Source organism: Salvelinus namaycush, chromosome 25, assembly GCF_016432855.1.
Source record: "Salvelinus namaycush isolate Seneca chromosome 25, SaNama_1.0, whole genome shotgun sequence".
Taxonomy (NCBI): domain Eukaryota; kingdom Metazoa; phylum Chordata; class Actinopteri; order Salmoniformes; family Salmonidae; genus Salvelinus; species Salvelinus namaycush.
In genome coordinates this window covers 31892930-31908869 of record NC_052331.1, presented here as the reverse complement: position 1 = coordinate 31908869, position 15940 = coordinate 31892930, and the positions used below count along the sequence as shown (strand labels likewise).

At 40.7% G+C, this 15940-nt stretch overlaps 1 protein-coding gene across 1 annotated transcript; it reads right to left on the bottom strand.

Annotated features, from left to right (window-relative positions):
* Positions 1–2000: 2000 nt before the first annotated feature.
* On the bottom strand, positions 2001–9782 carry LOC120020254 (plasmalemma vesicle-associated protein-like). The gene is made up of 6 exons (XM_038963795.1): positions 8976–9782; positions 7895–7973; positions 6538–7238; positions 4846–5341; positions 4703–4763; positions 2001–2137 (listed from the first exon to the last, which is right to left on the bottom strand). The coding sequence occupies exons 1-6, from the start codon at positions 9363–9365 to the stop codon at positions 2125–2127; spliced, it is 1740 nt and encodes a 579-aa protein (XP_038819723.1). The 5' UTR covers positions 9366–9782; the 3' UTR covers positions 2001–2124.
* Positions 9783–15940: the final 6158 nt, after the last annotated feature.

The following is a 15940-nucleotide window of genomic DNA, read 5'->3' as shown; positions in this document are numbered from 1 at the left end:
TCATGTGTGCTCTGCCAGCATTATTGTTTTGATTGAAAGGCATGATTTGCCAGATTCTCTAGGCATGATTGTTTTTATTTTGAGTTCTTTAATGAAGTTGAATTTGGTTTTGAATTTAAAATTAAAATCAATATTCACAATTAATTAGTTGTTCTTATTTGTTGATAATCCAATGTGACAACTTACCCGACGTAGTGTGACAATTTACCTGCTGATGGAGCAAATTGTCAGAAGTGCACACTCTCTATTTAACGATCTACAATTCCCTACTGAAATAAGATATGAAGATGTAATGAATACAAAATATGTTCCCAAGACTTCCTTCTTTCGTTTGGTATGACATTTATACCATTGTGATGTATTGTGCCCAGTAAATGTTAGACAGCATGACAAGTGTGACAACATACCTCGCTCTCCCCGACCTTAAACATGGAAGTCATCACACTTAATTCATAGAACCAGGTTTGCAAGAAGTACTCCTTAGTTTTTAATAAAAGTATATACAGTACATTGAAAACAGCTTATTTACTACTTTTATGCCTTTCTCCTGACTAAATAAACATATTCAAATAACATACATTTGTGGCTGGTTATCAAGGACATTCAAAAAAATGGAATACATGAAGCAGCAGATATTATTTTATGATATATTACAGTGCAACTGCTGTCGGTAGAAATTGAAGCTGGTTGAGAGAATGCCAAGAGTACCAGTCAAAAGTTTGGACACACCTACTCATTCAAGGTGTTTTCTTTATTTTTTTACAATTTTCTACATTGTGGAATAATAGTGAAGACATCAAACTATGAAATAACACATATGGAATCATGTGGTAACCAAAAAAGTATTAAACAAATCAAAATATATTTTATATTTGAAATTCTTCAAACCCTTTACCTTGATGACAGCTTTGCACACTCTTGGCATTCTCTCAACCAGCTTCACTTGGAATGCTTTTCCGACAATCTTGAAGGAGTTCCCATATTTGCTGAGTACTTGTTGGCTGCTTTTCCTTCACTCTGCATTCCAACATCCCAAACCATCTCAATTGTGTTGAGGTCGGGTGATTGTGGAGGCCAGGTCACAGCCTTACACAGCCTATGGGTGTGTTGGGTCATTGTCCTGTTGAAAAACAAATAGTCCCACTAAGTGCAAACCAGATGGGATGGCGTATCGCTGCAGAATGCTATAGTAGCCATGCTGGTCAAGTGTGCCTTGAATTCTAAATAAATCACGACAGTGTCACCAGCAAAGCACCCCCACACCATCACACCTCCTCCTCCATGCTTCATGGCGGAAACCACACATGCAGAGATCATCCGTTCACCTACTCTGCGTCTCACAAAGCAAATTTGGACTCATCAGATCAAAGAACAAATTTCCACCGGTCTAATGTCCATTGCTCGTGTTTCTTGGCCCAATCAAGTCTCTTCTTCTTATTGGTGTCCTTTAGTAGGGGTTTCTTTGCAGCAATTTGACCAGGAAGGCCTGATTACGCAGTCTCCTCTGAACAGTTGATGTTGAGATGTGTCTGTTACGTCAATTTATTTGGCCTGCAATATCTGAGGCTGGTAACTCTAACGAAGTTCTTGAAATTTTCCACATTGACTGACCTTCATGTCTTAAAGTAATGATGGACTGTAATTTCTCTTTGCTTATTTGAGCTGTTCTTGCCATAATATGGACTTGGTCTTTTACCAAATAGGGTTATCTTCTGTATACCACCCCTCCCTTGTCACAACACAACTGACTGCCTCAAACGCATGAAGAAGGAAAGAAATTCCACAAATTAAGGAATTCCAGGGGACTACCTCATGAAGCTGGTTGAGAGAATGCCAAGAGTGTGCAAAGCTGTCATCAAGGCAAAGGGTGGCTACTTTGAAGAATCTAAAATATATTTTGATTTGTTAAAAAAAATTGGTTACTACATGATGTGTTATTTCATAGTTTGATGTCTTCACTATTATTCTACAACATAGAAAATAGTAAATAATAAAGAAAACCCCTTGAATGAGTAGCTGTGTCTAAACTTTTGACTGGTACTGTATATTGACAAACCAGAACTCAATATGAGGAGACTGGGTTTTATAGGTTTTCCTCCATTTTCCTCTGTGAAATTTCATGGATTACCCCGATACTCTGCAGACAAGAAGAAATAACAGAGATCCTTGTTCAGTTAATTGCATCGACTGCAGGCAGCAGGCTTTTTGTTAAACATTTCTCTCATATCCATGCCTCAATGGCTTACTCCCTTACATAATATAATTTACAATTCAATAACTTAACCCCCTATTAAGATGTTTAGGGAATCTTTAGAATCAACAGATTTACCACAGAATTTAAGTTTCTATAGGCCAATTTAACTCCTTTTCTTTAATTTTTTTTTTTTTACAAATGTTTTATTTATTAACTCATCCACCCTCTTCAGAGGACAAATATCTTAGTTTTTTATAGCTTTTCTGCTACATATACAGTTGTAGTCGGAAGTTTACATACACTTAGGTTGGAGTCATTTTTTCAACCACTCCACAAATTTCTTATTAACAAACTATAGTTTGACACAAGTCATTTTTCCAACAATTGTTTACAGACAGATTATTTCACTTATAATTCAATGTATCACAGTTCCAGTGGGTCAGAAGTTTACATACACTAAGTTGAATGTGCCTTCTAAACAGCTTGGAAAATTCCAGAAAATTATGGCTTTAGAAGCTTCTGATGGCTTTAGAAGCTTCTGATATGCTAAGTGACATAATTTGAATCAATTGGAGGTGTACCTGTGGATGTATTTCAAGGCCTACCTTCAAACTCAGTGCCTCTTTGCTTGACATCATGGGAAAATCAAAAGAAATCAGCCAAGACCTCAGAAAAAAAATTGTAGACCTCCACAAGTCTGGTTCATCCTTGGGAGCAATTTCCAAATGCCTGAAGGTACCACGTTCATCTGTATAAACAATAGTACGCAAGTATAAACACCATAGGACCCCACAGCCGTCATACCGCTCAGGAAGGAGATGCGTTCTGTCTCCTAGAGATGAACGTACTTTGGTGTGAAAAGTACCAATCAATCCCAGAACAACAGCAAAGGCCCTTGTGAAGATGCTGGAGGAAACAGGTACAAAAGTATCTATATCCACATTAAAACCAGTCCTATATCGACATAACCTGAAAGGCCGCTCAGCAAGGAAGAAGCCACTGCTCCAAAACCGCCATAAAAAAAGCCAGACTACGGTTTGCAACTGCACATGGGGACAAAGATTGTACTTTTTGGAGAAATGTCCTCTGGTCTGATGAAACAAAAATAGAACTGTTTGGCCATAATGACCATCTTTACGTTTGGAGGAAAAAGGGGGATGCTTGCAAGCCGAAGAACACCATCCCAACCGTGAAGCACGGGGTGGCAACATCATATTGTGGGGGTGCTTTGCTGCATGAGGGACTGGTGCACTTCACAAAATAGATGGCATCATGAGGATGGAAAATTATGTGGATATATTGAAGCAACATCTCAAGACATCAGTCAGGAAATTAAAGCTTGGTCGCAAATGGGTCTTTCAAATGGACAATGACCCCAAGCATACTTCCAAAGTTGTGGCAAAATGGCTTAAGGACAACAAAGTCAAGGTATTGGAGTGGCCATCACGAAGCCCTGACCTCAATCCCATCGAACACTTGTGGGCAGAACTGAAAAAGCGTGTGCAAGCAAGCAGGCCTACAAACCTGACTCTGTTACACCAGCTCTGTCAGGAGGAATGGGCCAAAATTCACCCAACTTATTGTGGGAAGCTTGTGGAAGGCTACCCGAAACGTTTCACCCAAGTTAAACAATTTAAAGGTAATGCTACCAAATACTATTTGAGTGTATGTAAACTTCTGGCCCACTGGGAATGTGATGAAAGAAATAAAAGCTGAAATAAATAATTCTCTCTACTATTATTCTGACAATTCACATTCTTAAAATAATGTGGTGATACTAACTGACCTAAGATATGGAATTTTTACTAGGATTAAATGTCAGGAATTGTGAAAAACTGAGTTTAAATGTATTTGGCTAAGGTGTATGTAAACTTCAGACTTCAACTACATACATTTCACAAATAGATTTGACATATACATTTTGCATACACATTTTACATACGTGGTACTGTTATATAAAGCAGTCACATAACAATAATACATTACCAAACAAACTCTTTAATCCCAACCCTCAGCCACTCTCAGCCCATCCCACCTATCACCATAGACCACCCTTGTTTGGTTTCCATGTGCCATATATTTTTCAATTGTGCTGTGATGTTTTACCAAATTTTTTAACCTTTCTTAATCGTTTATTATCCACAGATTGTGAGCTAAAGATGAAAACCTTTCCTACGAGTATTATTATATTATTTATTGACTGACTGGCTTTCCAAATCGTCCAACACTGCTATTTGTAAGGTCAATTTTAAGTGCATGTTGTGATTTTTTAACCAATTTCACTACTTAATATGGAGCAAAAACTCATCTCTAAAGTAGAATCTCTATGACTCATTACAAATCAACATTTGTCACATTTAGATGACATTCTAATGTCATAATAAACATTTGTCTCAGCCATGTTGAATTAAAAGTTCCAGTAAGATGCTAATCTTGGCATTCTTAGCAACAGAACTTAATACATTTATTTAAGATTCACTTAAATACCCAGAGGGTATATGAACTCACTCTGAGCCGGAGTCGGCATTAGAATACTGCTGCAGCTCTCGTAAGTGTTGATTGATATGTGCTGTGGAAACAACAGAACAACAACATTAGCCATTGTTCATAGTATATCACAGTGTTTATAAGAAGTGATTTTTATATCTTACCTGAACTGTAACCGTTCGAGCTGTCCATTCCTGAACCGTTCATCCTTGTGGCGCCTGATGATGACGAAGCACTTGACCCGGACCTACCCAATCCTGTGTTGCCGTTTCCTGTTGCAGAAGCACCCCACCCACCAGTTCCAGCACCCAATTCTGTTCCAGCAGTTGACCCCCTTTTACCTTGCCCTGTTACACTCGACCCTTCCCCGCCCATCCCTGTGTTACTCATTCCTGTGGAACCCCACCCACCTGTAGCCCACAAACCCATTTCGGTTGACCGAAATGGGTTAGTTGAGCCTGGCTTGTTACCTGTCCCTGTCCCACCTGCCCCTGCACTACCGAATGGATTTGAACCCATGCCAGTGGACTCAAACCCACTTGAGCTTGCCCCTGCCCCGCCAAATCCATTCCCAGTTGAGCCAGGGTCACCCATCCCATGCCTGCTACCCCAGGGTCCAGTCTGATTTGGTCTGAACATCCCTGGGTTACCCATTCCAGTCTGAAACATAATAAGACAAAGAAAATAATGTTTAGTTAGTACCGGTATGTGAAAATACTTCAACATATAACAATGAATCATGCTGTTTATCTAGCATATTCAAATATAATAATAGCACAAACATATCATGTTAATTATTACATGACCACCAATTGTATCTTATAGACTGTGGCACTTTACCAGCCAGTGGGGCCTTTACCTATCCTCGAGTTCCCTGCATTGTTTTTTTGGAATGAGATTGACACTTCCTCCAGTCCCATAGTGGGACCCCTGCTAAATTGATGAGATTGGTACTGGAGGAAGTGTCATAGTGTCTATTCTGATCATACACATTTTATGATCAGAAGTTTATGAAGGCAAAAATGTATGAAAGCGTGTATACTTATTTTTTTAAATGTATGTAGTTCTGTCTTTGTCTATTGATGTTTTGTATTATGTTATGGTTTATGTTTTGTATGGACCCCATGAAGAGTAGCTGCTGCTTTAGTAGTAGCTAATTGGGATCCTAATAAGATACCAAAAATAAAACATCTCTATGGTCCAAAACAGTGCAAGGCGTATTTACTTCAGAGAGCATTATGAAAGCATGATGATTTATTTTATTGTAAGAAAGACAACATCATGTTTGAATGTGCCCATTACTTGAATTGATACAAACTCATGCCTGTACATACAGTGCAGGTTTTGGCAATACATTTTCTTTTTAAACAGGCAAGTTAAATCCTTATTTACAATGACAGCCTACACCAGCCAAACCTGGGCCAATTGTGTGCCACCCTATGGGACTTACAATCAAAGCTGGTTGTGATACAGCCTGGATTTGAACCAGGGTGTCTGTTGACACCTCAAGCACTGAGATGCAGTGCCTTAGACTGCTGTGCCACTCGGGAGCCCCCCAGTTTAATGTAGTCCACAGTAAAGCACGACAACAACCTATCAATCATTGCTTACATTTTCCACTGATGTATTTTATTATAGCTAATTGTCATAAAAAATCTTATGAGGAGCTCCTGCAACTCTCATTTACATGGTTAGATCTTTTGACCAGCGTCCCAACTCTATCGCTTCACACCAATGACGGAAGCCATTTCTGGCACCAGTTTGACTTCTAAATAATTTCTGTTGTTATCTACCGCCACTTATCACTGAGTTGGATGAAAGCCTGGTGTAATACCACGCGATAGAGCTTCCCTTACCCTGGAGCCACAGTTGACTAGTGAGGTGTTGAGGTTATTGATCTTGTCCTTGAGAATGCTGATCTCACCCTCCTTCACCTTCATCCCCGTCTCCTGTAGCTCCTTGTCCCCCTGCAGCCTTCTGCTGTCCATCAGCAGCCTCTCCGTCTCTTGGTCGTATTTCTCCTGGGTCTTCTGAAGCTTCTCGCGGTGCTCCAGGGCCATGGCACTGCGGTTGTAGCTGCACCAGTCGTAGACCTCCTTCAGCTGGTCTTTATCCGCCTGCAGCCTGACACTGCAACCCTCAATCTCCGACATCTGAAAGCCCACCTTGTTCAGGTATTGCTGGAACTTGTTCTCCACCTCACGGGACAGACCGGTGCAGTTGTTGCGGATCTGGTCCAGGTGGTGGAGCTGCTTCTCGCAGGTGAGCAGGAAGGGGCTGACATTGGGCAGAAGGTTGTCGATCTTCAACAGGAAGGCTTTAGAGACGTCGGAGATGCCGGCCAGAGATTGGACAAAGTCCTCCTTGCACTTCTTCCTGTAGCCCTCCAGTTGTCTCTGCAGGAAGGTCTTGTCCCTCTGGAGGGAGATGGCCTCCAGGGACAGGGTGTCCCGGTCCATGGCTGTGTTCTCCATCTCCATCCTCATGAACTGCACCGTCTGACTGAAGTTGGAGCTCACTAGCTTTAGCAACTGCTCCAGCTGCTGGACCTGGTTTTCTTGCATATTATTGTTGTTGCATATAAAAGTTTTTGAAGAACAAAAAGAAGAAAGAAAAAACTTTTATGTTAATACTTCGGAACCAAGATCAGATTTTGTCCGGGATTCAATCCGAGGAGCACTGTCGACATTGCACCTTATAAAGGCAATGTTCCTGCGTTTGCAAAGATTGCATTCACAGTGCAGATGTGGGCTCAATAGAAATGAACCTTTAAATCAAGCTCGCTACAATGCAGCTTGGATTGAATCCCGGCACTGCGTTGGTTTTAAGTAAATTCAGAATGGCGAATAAATCACTTTTATTATAATTTCACTATTTGTATTCTCACTTCGGTAACAACAACAACAGTGAAGACAAAAGATCATTGCAAAGTTGTAATTTGCACCATGCTTATTATTGTCCAAAGAAGTACCAGTTAGGAAACCCACTGTGCACAGATGTTAATTTAACATCTATTCCACGTTTGTTCAACGCAATTTCCTTTACATGACGTGGAAATAATGTTGATTCAACCAGTGTGTGCCCAGTGGGAAGTTAATAGGTTTAGGAAAGCTTAGCTGTGAATTATTAGAATGAGATTCTGAGTGGACGATTGAACATGAATACTGTATGTAACACTAGTGCAGAGCATTGTTTGTCTTACAGCTCTCTTACCATTTGGTGGCATGGCCCTGAAGCATTGGTTCATTCTAAGTTGAATCTGACATCTTCCCTTATCGTTTTCACACTGAGTCTGTGGATATTAATAACAGACATGCATCAGCACCACATTTTGTCTACCAATAATAATTTGAGTGAAAATTTCACCTACAGATTTAGGATCTGCAGCAACAGAAAATGTGAATTATTATGTGGATTATAGACATCTTTTTTTATTATGGACATGTTTTGTAGAGGTTGATCCATTTTTCATTTGGGCAAATCAAGACTGATATTTTTAACTGTCCTTTAAAAAAAAAATAAACCTTGGGTGGCAGGTAGCCTAGTGGTTAGAGTGTTGGACTATTAATCAAAAGGTTGCAAGATCAAATCCCAAAAGTAAAACATCTGTCGTTCTGCCCCTGAACAAGGCAGTTAACCCACTGTTCCTAGGACATAATTGAAAATAAGAATTTGTTGTTAAATGGCTTGCCTAGTTAAATAAAGACAAATTGAACATACTACACTATTGAATTTTTTGCTGTGCAGAAACATTTCTGCAAAAACAGAATGATCAAATTAAGACACGGCATCTGTATATGCACATTTTTGTTGACACTGTTGCAAAATAAGATATATATATCTATAGAAATGATGAACAGTCAAGCTTAAATCTGAATATACAGTGATTAGTGATTGTTAATGTTGATGACTGCATAACCACTGTTTTAACCTTTTCAGTTATATTTGCTGAAATGATCTGAAATGAAATCATATGTTATATGATATGTATAAGAGACTTGAATGTAATATTTGTAATATTAAATTACACTCAAATCAAAATCATGTAGCACATGTTTTGTTTTCCTATCCACTAATACAGCTAAACTGGCATTTTAATATTCAGTAAACCAATCATTGGGATCCGACTGTATATAATGTACTGCTGTCATTGTAATGAATATTCAAAATCGACATATTGAAAATCCACCAAAGTTTTTCAAAATATGCATGCCTAAAAATCCAACACAACCTCACAAATCCCCTCTAGCATTGACCTGTGAACAATGATGACAAAACCAGTCTCAGTTCTTACCACTAGTCCTTTGAGATTGGCGATGAACATGCCAGACCCGTTTACCACTTGACGCAGACTCATCATATACCTGTCGTTGCGCATCTTGTCAGTCAGGGTGGCGTTCAGGAGCTTCGTCAGGTTCTTTCCCTGCTGCCGGAGGTTGATGTTGTCAATGGAGAGGCGGCTGAAGCTCTTCTCCAGGTCCTGGACCCGGCTCTCGGCCGCCGCGTCTGGGGAGCTCCCATAGACCAGGAAGAGCACCAGGCTGACGATGATGAGTGACTGGATCAGAGAGGAGAAGAAGAAGACAACCCTCGTGTAGTAGCCACAGCTCTTCCCTCTGGGCTTCTGGATCTTCCTCCTGGCCTCCAAGCCAAACTTGGCCTGGGAGTAACTGCTTTTGTACATGACTGTTTAGCCTCTGAGGCACAGTACAGAACAGAACACCCTTACTGAGAAACAGCCAAGCCCAGACCGATTTAGATGGTTCAAATGGTGTCCACTTCTTGAGAACCAAGTAGAGAGCGTTAAACCCCAAGCACTGAACTCTTCTTTCCCAAACAAAAAGCAAAATAAATAGATAAAATGTGAGATATCTTAGGCAGACCCTGGTAGTGGAGATATCTGAGGCAGACCCTGGTAGTGGAGATATCTGAGGCAGACCCTGGTAGTGGAGATATCTGAGGCAGACCCTGGTAGTGGAGATATCTGAGGCAGACCCTGGTAGTGGAGATATCTGAGGCAGACCCTGGTAGTGGAGATAGTATCCCGCTTCTGAGCTAAGGTAGCACACATTGACAGCCCAAACAGTAAAGTTCCAGGCGTTTTCTCTCCTGAGCGTTATATGGTGTGAAAGTGAGAAGACAGGATTATGTCTGAGGTGTAAACATGGTCAGGAGTTTAGAACCGCCTCACCACACTTCCCACTCTGGGAACTCCTTCCTTGACATCATGTCAGGGGTTAGGATAACTCACACACACACACACACACACACACACACACACACACACACACACACACACACACACACACACACACACACACACACACACACACACACACACACACACACAGAGGAGGTGATTCAGACCACATTCACACAACCTTAGCCCCATGCGGTGCCAGCTGCCCCTTTGTTTGACAGGTAGCCTAGCAGTTAAGGGTGTTGGGCCAGTAAACTAAAGGTTGCTGGTTTGAATCCCGGCGCCGACTTGCTGAAAATCTGGTGATGTGCTCTTGAGCAAGGCACTTAACTTTCCTTCCTTGACATCATGTCAGGGGTTAGGATAACTCACACACACACACACACACACACACACACACACACACACACACACACACACACACACACACACACACACACACACACACACACACACACAGAGGTGATTCAGACCACATTCACACAACCTTAGCCCCATGCGGTGCCAGCTGCCCCTTTGTTTGACAGGTAGCCTAGCAGTTAAGGGTGTTGGGCCAGTAAACTAAAGGTTGCTGGTTTGAATCCCGGCGCCGACTTGCTGAAAATCTGGTGATGTGCTCTTGAGCAAGGCACTTAACCCTAATTGCTGTTGTAAGTCACTCTGGATAAGAGTGTCTGCTAAATGACTAAAATGTAAATGTCAGCACATGTGACAAGAGATAGTGGTTCTGAAATGACCTGCTTTGAAGGAGATTATAATCTTAGGTACATTTTAGGAAAAGTCTTCAGGTGTAACAGTCCTATTTAACAAGGTGTGCCTACACTGTACTAACACTTTACCAGTCTACGTAACTAAGATGTATTAGTGTGCCTAGGTATTAGGGACACTTAAATTTGATGTTTTTTGTGTCATATATGATGGTCTTCAATTTTTCTTGATCTAAACACTACATCAACCTTTACCTTCTCTGTGATAAGTTGTAAGGTCGGGAAAGGCCACTGTTAACCAGTATGTGGGGGGGGTTAGGTACATGAATCTTCACCCTCTTGACAGGTAAATGCTCCATTAACGTTTGTTCTGACCATTGTTCTGAAGATATTATCTGTTCTGAAGATTTGATCTGTCTATATTATCTTCCTCCGTATCTCAAAATGGCACATTGTGAAGACCTACTGTAATTTCCAAGAAAAAACCCAACTGTTTTACGGTATTATGAACATGTTTTCCGGTGCACGGCACCAGAAGTTAAGTGTCAGGACCATAGCACATGTTGTTCCACAGACATTCTCATTAAGTATCGGAGCCAGCAGCCCTTTGATGCTCTGCGTCTCAACCCAACTTGCTGACGTGGGCAGCTGACAGTCAGTCTCTCAGGACACCCCAAACACAGCAGCAGAATGAAAGCCAGAACTTGTCCTGCCTGCCAGCCATTGTTGCCGTGCCAACCCTGTCTTCAGAGGAAGCAATAATTCACTAAGGAATTGGCCATCTCATCTGAGTTGTTACCATCGGGACAGATGACAGATAAAGCTTGGGAACAAAAGCAGGATATCAGGGACAAACACAGAAGTACACACAAAATGTTGAATATTGAGAATGAAATGGGCTGTTTATCTGGAGCATAAACAACTGTTATTTTTGAGGACCAGGTGTTGGAACTTAGTGTATTAAACGTTTCCCTGCGTGTACCTACCTCCTAGAAATCTATCAACTCCTTCACTGTAATCTTGTAGACGGCCGTTTAGGAATATCACAGAACAATATACTACTTTTAGTTTCCACCATATCTAACACTTTCAAATCTCAGAGGGAGAGTCTACAAGGCAGGATCATAAACAGGGATTGTTATTGAATTAGAATTTGACCTCTTTTTTTTCATGTATCAGGTATTTGCAAATAAAAACATTTGATTAGAATAACTTTATTCATGGCCATAACACATACTGCCACCAAGTGTTAACTGCAACTCCTGCAACCAATTTTCCCTCCAACCAACGTACATCAGAGAGAATTTTAGAAATGGATGTGTCATGGAAGGATGGAATGAACGGGCTTCTTGGAGAAGAAATAAGTAAATATCAACAAATTTGAAGGATATACATAAAGATGGTATTCCGTCGAGGCGGAAAAACATTACAGAACGTCCCAGTAAAAAGGTTGCATTTACTTATTCATGGTCGGGCTTGTTTAGATCAGATTATTTGTCTTTAATTAATCATGGCTTGAACCACTTAGATTTTCTACAGCAGTGCATTATTTACCAGAACCTCAAAACATAAAAAATGTAGACAAACAATAAATGTAGCTTGAGTTACTGTGTTCTCGAGACCTAGTAAACTCAGTTAGAAAGTTTTCCTCCACACTGAATTACACAAATTATGGTGTGATTCTCCTCTTCAAAAGATTTTAGCATCTAAATCTTGATGGGGCAAAAAAAAAAAAGAGAGTGAAATGTATTCCAGCAAAGCCACTACACAACACAACACTAAACAATACATTAATTGCACTATAGAGGTGACAAACGGTGCCCACAAACAGTTAGGTCCTACATAAAACTGTCCCAACATCTTACCACTGCTACACCTGGCTATCAGCAGAGCCTTGTCTGGCAGCGAAACAGTTCATTCAGCCTCATTTACTGCCTTTTTAAAAAACAGCTGGTACGGCTGACTTGCTTAGACAAATGTGGTTTCTAATGACAATTGAGATGTACAAACTATAGCATAAGGGGGCGACAAGCGGATGAGAGGCAATCCGTAATTTTGATTAAGACAATGAGCGAGCTAGGACAGACGTAACGTTAGTGTTTATAACTATTTGTTTAGCACTTTTGAAATGTACAGTGACAGAATTCAGAACATGGGCCGTTCTTACAGTGCTCTCCCTGTACACCAAGTCAGAACCGTAGGATAAATAAAGGGGGCATATAAGCAGACAATGAAAGGTCTTACAATATTCAATGATTACATTTCTCTAAAACAGGTTATCTTCTTATGGCTGCAATCCCGTTAACGGGATGATATGACAACAGCCAGTGAAAATGCAGGGCGCCAAATTCAAACAACAGGAATCTCACAATTAAAATTCCTCAAACATACATGTATCTTATACCATTTTAAAGGTAATCTTGTTGTTAATCCCACCAAAGTGTCCGATTTCAAATAGGCTTTTCAGCGAAAGCACCACAAACGATTATGTTAGGTCACCACCAACTCACAGAAAAATTCAGCCATTTTTCCAGCCAAAGAGAGGAGTCACAAAAAAGCACAAATAGAGATAAAATTAATCACTTGATGATCTTCATCAGATGACACCCATAGGACTTCATGTTACACAATACATATATGTCTTGTTCGATTAAGTTCATATTTATATCCAAAAACCTCAGTTTACATTGGCGCCATGTTCAGAAATGCCTCCAAAATATCTGGAGAAATTGCAGAGAGCCACGTCAAATAACAGAAATACTCATCATAAACTTTGATGAAAGATACATGTTTTACATAGAATTAAAGATAGACTTGTTCTTAATGCAACCGCTGTGTCAGATTTCAAAAAGCTTTACGGCAAAACACAATATTCAATCATCTGAAAACAGCGTTCAGCCACAAAAGCAAGCCATACAGTTACCCGCCAAATTGTGCAGTCAACAAAACTCATAAAAAGCATTATAAATCTTCACTTACCTTTGCTGATCTTCGTCGGAATGCACTCCCAGGACTCCCACTTCCACAAGAAATGTTAGTTTTGTTCGGTAATGTCCATAATTTATGTCAAAATAGCTATTTTTGTAGCGTGTTTGGTAAACAAATCCAACGTCAGGAAGCGCGTTCACTAAAAGCTGACGAAATGTCCAAAGTTCCGTAACAGTCAGTAGAAACATGTCAAACGATGTATTGAATCAATCTTTAGAATGTTTTTAACATAAATCTTGAATAACGTTCCAACCAGAGAATTACATTGACTTCAGATGAGCGATGGAACAGAGATCCCTCTCATGTGAGCGCGCATGGTCAAAGAATGGTCAGGTCATGGCAGACCTGACTAATTCCCCTTTCATTCGGCCCCCCTTCACAGTAGAGGCATCAGACAAGGTTCTACAGACTGTTGACATCTAGTGGAAGCCGTAGGAAGTGCAAACTCATCCATATCTCGCTGTGATTTCAATAGGATCTTGGTTGAAAATCGACCAGCCTCAGAATTTCCACTTCCTTTTTGGATTTTTTCTCAGGTTTTTGCCTGCCATATGAGTTCTGTTATACTCACAGACATAATTCAAACAGTTTTAGAAACTTCAGAGTGTTTTCTATCCAATACTAATAATAATATGCATATATTAGCAACTATGACTGAGGAGCAGGTCGTTTACTCTGGGCACCTCTGTGCACCTTTCATCCAAGCTACTCAATACTGCCCCTGCAGCCATAAGAAGTTATAGGCTACAGTTGAACAGTCAGAACAGTAGGCGAAATTAAGAGAGGTAAATAGACCAAATTATTAGGGTGAGGGACATGGGCTACTAACATCTTACTACACAACATACACTTAGTATTACTTTCTTAGCTACAGTATAAATATCTCCCAGGCATATTACAACATTTATGAAGCAGCATACAATACATTTTTGGACTCACATTGTTGTGCTCGGCTCACTTGAACAGGAAGCAGAAGGCGGTTCTCCGAGTTAACAATTGTTTTGAGCGCGGCACAAATCATGCTTCATTGACAGCATGGCCAATGTTAAATGTTTATCATTTAACTTGGAAAAGAGCCCCTTAATCCCAGATTTAGGACCCCACAGCCACTGTCACTGATTCCTTCCAAACCACTTTGCGATTTCCAACTTGTTGTGTAATGTTTATGTCCGATCTATAATTTATTTTCAATATTTATCTTCATATGACAAGGATTAAAAAGGATTTGACAGTAGATGGCATGGTTTGTGATAAGACTCCTGTATTCATAGGGAGTGAGAGGTATTTTGAATACTGTATGCATCAGAGGAGGCTGGTGGGAGGAGCTATAGTAGGACGGCTGGAATGGAATAAATGGAACCGAGTCAAACGTGGTTTTTCCATGTGTTTCCATTAATTTCATTCGTCATTACGATGAGCTCATCCTCCTATAGCTTATCCCACCAGCCTCATATTTCAAACCAAGCCTTTTAAACCATGGGATTGAGAACACTGTAATGTAAGGATTGGTTTCCTCCAAACACCTCAACTCTCATCAGAGGATCTTCTGTGGAAAAAAAGACTGATGAATCCCCGACCTTAATCCCTCCTCAGTCCAGCAGATGTTTTCCTTTGACTCTGACAAAGGGCTTTGTTTTTATTACCAGGCTTGCCCATTCCTGTGGGGTCAAAGGTGAAGCCGGTCTCGGAGAGAAGCTGTCCCTGCAGGTCAAACAGTTTGACAGTCATTGGAGCGCGATGAAATGTCCCCCTCGTGTAAACGTCCATTATCAGTTTGTGTTGAAAACCTAGGCTACTTTCCATATGCCGCTAAGCTTGAGTACACATTCATCAACACCCAGGGTTCGAATAACACATTGACTATTGGGAGTGCCTTAGGCTGGACCAGTGTTGCGATTTCTAATGTTTACAGGGGTGTCCTGGTTTGTTGTTGGAGTACCCAGCACCCACATAACCCACAACAACACAACAACAAGATATTTTGTGTGCAGGGATCATCATGTCAAAACAAAATAGAGCCTCACAAAAAATGGAGCAAACTATTTCTGGAAAGAAACTGTCCAGTTCTGTCCTCTGTCGTCAGCCAAGGATCAGTCGGCTGGTTGGACCTGCAGTAATGGAATGAAGCCGCCATGGAATCTGGATCTCAAATGACAGAGATCTAATTCATGTCTTTTAGGGGATGTATCTCTGAGTAATAATGAACTAGTATCAGGTTACACTTAGTTGGAAAGCCTTGTAGTATGTAATTATGCCATACTACTACCCCTGTGTGTGTGTGTGTGTGTGTGTGTGTGTGTGTGTGTGTGTGTGTGTGTGTGTGTGTGTGTGTGTGTGTGTGTGTGTGTGTGTGTGTGTGTGTGT